Source organism: Rattus rattus, chromosome 6, assembly GCF_011064425.1.
Source record: "Rattus rattus isolate New Zealand chromosome 6, Rrattus_CSIRO_v1, whole genome shotgun sequence".
Classification (NCBI taxonomy): Eukaryota; Metazoa; Chordata; class Mammalia; order Rodentia; family Muridae; genus Rattus; species Rattus rattus.
In genome coordinates this window covers 115,990,716-115,996,265 of record NC_046159.1, presented here as the reverse complement: position 1 = coordinate 115,996,265, position 5,550 = coordinate 115,990,716, and the positions used below count along the sequence as shown (strand labels likewise).

The window sequence follows — 5,550 nt, the reverse complement described above, 5'->3', positions numbered from 1 at the left end:
TTGCTTGTTTGCACTTACATTGAATGTGCCCATTGGGGCAAGCCCTGGAAACTCAGACTAAACCTTAAAACCTTAGTGCCCTTCTGCGAAACCCTGAGAGTTCAGTTCAGTTTAGCACTCACCCCAGCACTCCCACCTCCCCCCATCTCTCTTTCAGGCAGGGTGTCGTCTGAGGGTCCCAGAGGAGCTCCAACACCACCTTCGCTGAGAATGCCCAAGGGCTCCCTTGCCACATTTCAGCTCATAGCCAATTCTTGGTATCCTGTGCCCTTTGTGGCCTTGATTGAAGTGGGAATTCCAGTTACCTAGAAAGTGGATGTGCCTCTGAGCTGCTCTCTGCTCACCCCCTATCTGCACACTCCCAGCCAGTCTCCCTAATGCCCCACCGGCCATTTTTTTCTTATGTGCCCCATGGCCGGTCGAAAGTGGGGCACGAGTCTACCCAGTGTCTGCTGGGTGATCCTAGACTGGCAAGGTCACCCTGCTCCAAGAAGAGACTACTTGGCTCTCAGGAGACTCGAGTCTACTGTCTGGAACCTGGGTGTGTTCTTGGGACACATACCCCAGGAGGAGCCCAGACTCACGCACCCATTGGGGGAGGGGGCAAGGCAGTGGGGACTGTGACCTCTGTTCAGGAACCCCTGTAGCCATCCTACTCCCGGCCCCCAGCAGCCTCACCCCCAGGACATGGACCGCTAACGCGAGACTTCTGTGCAGGGCTGTGAGTTTGTCTGGCAGCTTCTACTGAGCAGCTAATAGTATAACAACCCGGCTTTGATAAATCTGAACTAATTACCCCTCTTAATTAAAGTCTTTAGCAGTTGTTTCACTGTTTTGGCAAGAAAACAGGAGAGACTTGCAGTTAGAAAACAGCCGAGCTCCAGCGCACAGTGGAGCTGCTGATTAACACTTAAAGCATTTCAAGGACCTGGCACTCGTCACGGTTTGGTTTTCATCCATGTCTCCTCCTTGAATGGAAGTATATTCGGCTATAAACATTTGTACACATCTAAAAACACGAGGCCCTCTTTGCCAGCTATGCACAAGTCAGTATGTGTCTTTGGAATGGTGGCAGTCCACATACCACAGGCTCTAGATAGAAGGTCCCTGCCTTTCGGACCACACAGATCTACCAGAAGACCCATGTCAACGTTGTATTTCTGTTAGACACACATCTTCTGTCTCAGAGATGAACCATATTTCATAACCTTGCCCAAAGGAACAAGCATGGGGACAGACTATTCGCCTGTGGTAAATGTTCTGATCAAATCAGTAGACATTATTAATCAAAGGCTGGTTCAAAAAATAACAAAATAACAACAAACAAACAAACAACAAAAAACAAGAGTATGGGTGAGAAAGTTGTTGACAGGGATTTTTAGCTGAATAATAGTAAGTCTTCAGGTTTGTTGATTAAATAAGCATGTTCCAAGTTTTTATTTCCAACAGTCAATGAATCAACTCCGACGTGCAAGGATCAAAAGCAAAATTTGAAATTCATTCGTAATGAGCCACTCTTATCTAATATGTATGTGTGTGTGTGTTATGTATGGGCTCACAAATGGTGAACGCATCCTCACAAGTACACACCTCTGTGTGTATATAGAACATACACACCGCGTTTTGTTGCTTCGGGGAAGGAGAAAATTATAAACGGTCAGCAGGCATTTTGAGATGGCAGAATCGACACAATGGAAATATATACAATAATAAAATTAAAACGATGCAGCATTCCCCGGTAGAATAATACAGATCTCAATAAATACAGCAGATATTCGTTTAAAAACAAAACAAAACAAACACCATCTCTCCACCCGAGATGAAAAGTCTTCTCAACTCAAAAAAAAAAAATTGAAATAAGTCCCTCCAAATATATCATAATTGTTAGTGCCTATATAGAATATAATACACAAAACCATTTAGCAGGTGCATGCAAGAGGCGAAAGGCCAAGGGATGTAGAGGCATGGGGTCCTCCCGAAAGTGCGGGGCCCTTATGCGCCCGGTGCCCCGGGTTTTGTAGGCGAGCTTGGACCAAGAGGTCCGCTCTAGTCTGCGGACTTCCGCAGTGAGGGCCCTCCGGTTGGGGTTAGGGAGATCTTTGGCCGCCGTCACTGGTGGCCTTGGTGAAGCCCGGATTGCAGAGGCCCGGGAGGCGGCAAGGTAGGTTGCAGCGGCGGCGGCAGCGGCGCGGGCGGCGACTGTTGCAGCTGGGGCGGCGGATCGCTGCCTGGCTCCCCAGTCGGAGTGCGGGTCAGCCCCAGGCTGCTGTCGTGTAGCTTGCGGACGTGCTTCTTGAGGTCAAAGTTCCTACAGAAGCCCTTGCCACACGTGGGGCAGGTGAAAGGCTTCTTGTCGTTGTGAGTGTGCATGTGGAAGGTGAGGTTGTACACCTGGTGGAAAGCCTTGTTGCAGATATTGCACTTGAACTGCTTCTCCCCGCTGTGGGTCAGCTTGTGATTTTTGTAATTCCCTGAAACAGAAAAATGGCCCGGATAAGGTTCTGAACAAAGCTTGAAAAGAAGAGAGACCGGTGTGTAAAAAAATAAGGAGGCAGGCTGAAGACCCGCCCCAGTTTTGACCCAGGGTTCAGGGCATTGATTCCCCTACGTTTGTTTTTAAGCACTGAATTTATTTCTTCTACATATTAATACACGTTATTTATCCAGTCATACTAAATGAAAACTGGAGGCGACAAAGAAATATCCTTTGACATAACAAACGTGGCTGCCTTCTCTAACACTGCTGAGACCTGAGAGTAGGGAATAAAAGTGACAGTCGCCCGGGTAAGCAGGTACACTTTACAGATCACTTTTTAAAAGCATCCTGAGAATATTCAGTATGGCTTTCGTGCGACCACACTGAGAAGCCTTCTCCTGGGCCCAATACCTTTTTGATGAAATCCTTTGCCACAGAATTCACACACGAATGGTTTGTAGCCCGCGTGAATTCGGGTGTGTGTGTTTAACGTGGAACTTCTATTAAACGCTTTCCCGCACTGGTTGCATTTGTGGGGTTTTTCCTAAACAGCAGAGAGAAAGAGAAGATTAGAGAACTTCATTTAAGGTACTTTGTTATTGTGATGCGGAATCCTATCAGCACAATACACTAACACTTCGAAGCTTTTAATCAGAACAAAGATAACAGCACAAGGCCTCTCGGTTCAGCCACCACGGCCCACCAGACCTTATGCTGAAGAGTGAGGCTCTATCGACCCCTTCTCCTCACCCCAAAGAGTTCCGAAGCCTTCCGGGTAAACTTAGGACCGAGGAACATACCTGGGTGTGAATGATCTTATGCCGGCAAAGGGTGCTGGCTTGCCGGAAACCTTTCCCACATACTTTGCACACGAAGGGTCTGGCTCCTGTGTGCACCGGCATGTGACGGGTTAAGTTATAGTGCGCATTAAAGACCTTAAAATTAAACACACGGGAAACAGGTTAACGGAACTGCAGATTTGAAGTCAAAGTGTTTAGAGGGAGGGAGGGGGCAAAACAAGTCTTATACCCCAACTCCCCAAATACTAAAACGGAAGCGAGGGAGGAAGGAAGGAAGGAAGGAAGGAAGGAAGGAAGGAAGGAAGGAAGGAAGGAAGGAAGGAAAGAAGAAACTCCCTTTAGCATAAGACTTACCTTTCCGCAGACTTCGCAAGTGAAAACTTTGGGTTTGGCGTTAGGAGAGCCGCGGCTGAAATCCGAGGTTTTGAAAGCGATTTTTTCCGACAAAAGTTGGGCGCTTTCTTTCATGTAATTGTGTAGCTGAGCCTGGGACAGGTCTTTGAAAGCTACTCCCGAAGGTAGCTTCTCCACCGCCGGGACGACCAGTTTATTCCTTTCGGCTAAGTATGTTTTGGGCTGTGGGTGCAAAGGGGAACTGAGGAAGTAGGAGGCCACCGGGTGGATGTTCACGCCCGCAGCCGGGTGGCACGGGCCGTCACCTCGGTTCAGGTAGCACAGGGCGCCCATGGCGTGGAACGATGAGTGGTTCACCACACGCGGCCTTACCAGCTTGTACTGCTGTAGTGGCAGCGCGTCGCGGGCCAGGTCGCCCTTGAGACTTAGAGCGCAGTTGAGCAGGTCGCTGCAGCTGAACGCGGGCGCGGAGGGCGCCACCGCGGGCGGCGCCGGAACCTCCAAACTCGCTTTGCGGGGCTCTGAGCCATTCACTCCTGCTTTGGAGTTCGTGTCGTACGCCACGGGAACGAAAGGGATCATGCAGGGGATCGACGAGTTGAGATGCAGAGAGTGCTTGGGGTCCCCTTTGGGCACGGCTCCCTGCAGGAAGTGGGGGACCGGCAGGGCCTTAGGCTCAGGGGTACGCGCCATGATTCGTTCGATGGAGAAAGCCAAGGGTTTGGATGTGCTCATCACGTTGCCCCGAGCTGGAGCAGTCGCTAGCATTTTGGTGGTCGCGTTGAGGCAGCTACTGTCCATGTCTGAGTCGCCAGCGTCGGTCCGCCGGGGTTGAGTCGCACGATCGTTGCCTTGTCCCCGGCTTGTCACAGACCTGCGGAGAGGACAGGCACCGTCACCACCAGCAGCCTCCTCCTCCTCCTCCCCAGCATCACCAGCCGAACCTGCCTGCCCAGCCCAATGGACTCCTGCCAGCCCATCGCAGAGTTCTTGGCGCACCAATGACTCGGGGACAATCACTACTTATTTCTATCAATAGAAAGTGTTGTGTCAATAACGCAGCCAAGATCTCGCCAATCGTTAACTTCCAAGAGGAGAAGGTAAACTAGATAATTGCTCAATTCGCTTCCAACAGTCAACAGGAAAACTTTTTTTTCTCTGCAGTCGGGGACTACTTTTCATTGGTGAGAGAGGTTCCCCCGCCCAGAAGAGGCGGGGGCGCTCTCCGCACTGCGCCGAGCCCTCCCCGACGCGCAAGCACTCGCCCGCACACACTCCTCTACCCTTCAGCTGCCCCTCCCCCTAGCTTCCTCTGTCTTTTTAATTCTCAATCTGCTTAACCAGGCTTTAGAGGCCAAGCAAATCTGAGATCAATTTTCTCGTTTAGCTCTAAGTGACATCATCTAAAATCATTGTGCTAGGGCTAAATAAGGAAACAGAGTCTAATTCAGGGGCAAATGCCAGACTATATTTATCAAACGCCAGGCGCTAGAAAGCCTTGACCAGGAAGCCTCTGACAAAATCCGAGGTTTCTTTGCTTGGCTTGCCTGAGCTCAGTTCGGTCCCAGCCGCCTCCTACGCGGCACCCTTTCTTCCTCTAGGACTGGGGTGGGGGTGTGGGGTGGGGGCTGGGAAGGTAAGAGGTGATGCTCGTTCCCTGAATCCAGGAGTCTCCACAGCTCGAGCCGCGTCTGGACCGTTTGGAAGACACCAGCAGGTAACTGGCCTCCCAAAATGCCCCTGAGATGTAAAGGCCTTGGGAGACTTGTTATGCGTTTGTGGTTTTGTCAGAGCGATGCCCATGGCAATAGGCCTGGGAAAGACGCACTAGCACCACAAAGTTGAGTTGCAAAGAATAAGCGGGTGCCACACCGCAAGAAACCTAGGCGCGGATTGGACTCACACACAAACACACGCGAG

At 50.6% G+C, this 5,550-nt stretch overlaps 1 protein-coding gene across 2 annotated transcripts; it reads right to left on the bottom strand.

Annotated features, from left to right (window-relative positions):
* Positions 1-1,411: 1,411 nt before the first annotated feature.
* On the bottom strand, positions 1,412-4,719 carry Fezf1 (FEZ family zinc finger 1). 2 transcript variants are annotated; one of them, XM_032905257.1, is made up of 5 exons: positions 4,003-4,431; positions 3,631-3,852; positions 3,277-3,411; positions 2,888-3,020; positions 1,436-2,471 (listed from the first exon to the last, which is right to left on the bottom strand). In XM_032905257.1, the coding sequence occupies exons 1-5, from the start codon at positions 4,429-4,431 to the stop codon at positions 2,110-2,112; spliced, it is 1,281 nt and encodes a 426-aa protein (XP_032761148.1). In that variant the 3' UTR covers positions 1,436-2,109. The 2 variants fall into 2 exon arrangements, with proteins under 2 accessions (XP_032761147.1, XP_032761148.1); XM_032905256.1 differs by having other exon boundaries at positions 1,412-2,471; positions 3,631-4,719.
* Positions 4,720-5,550: the final 831 nt, after the last annotated feature.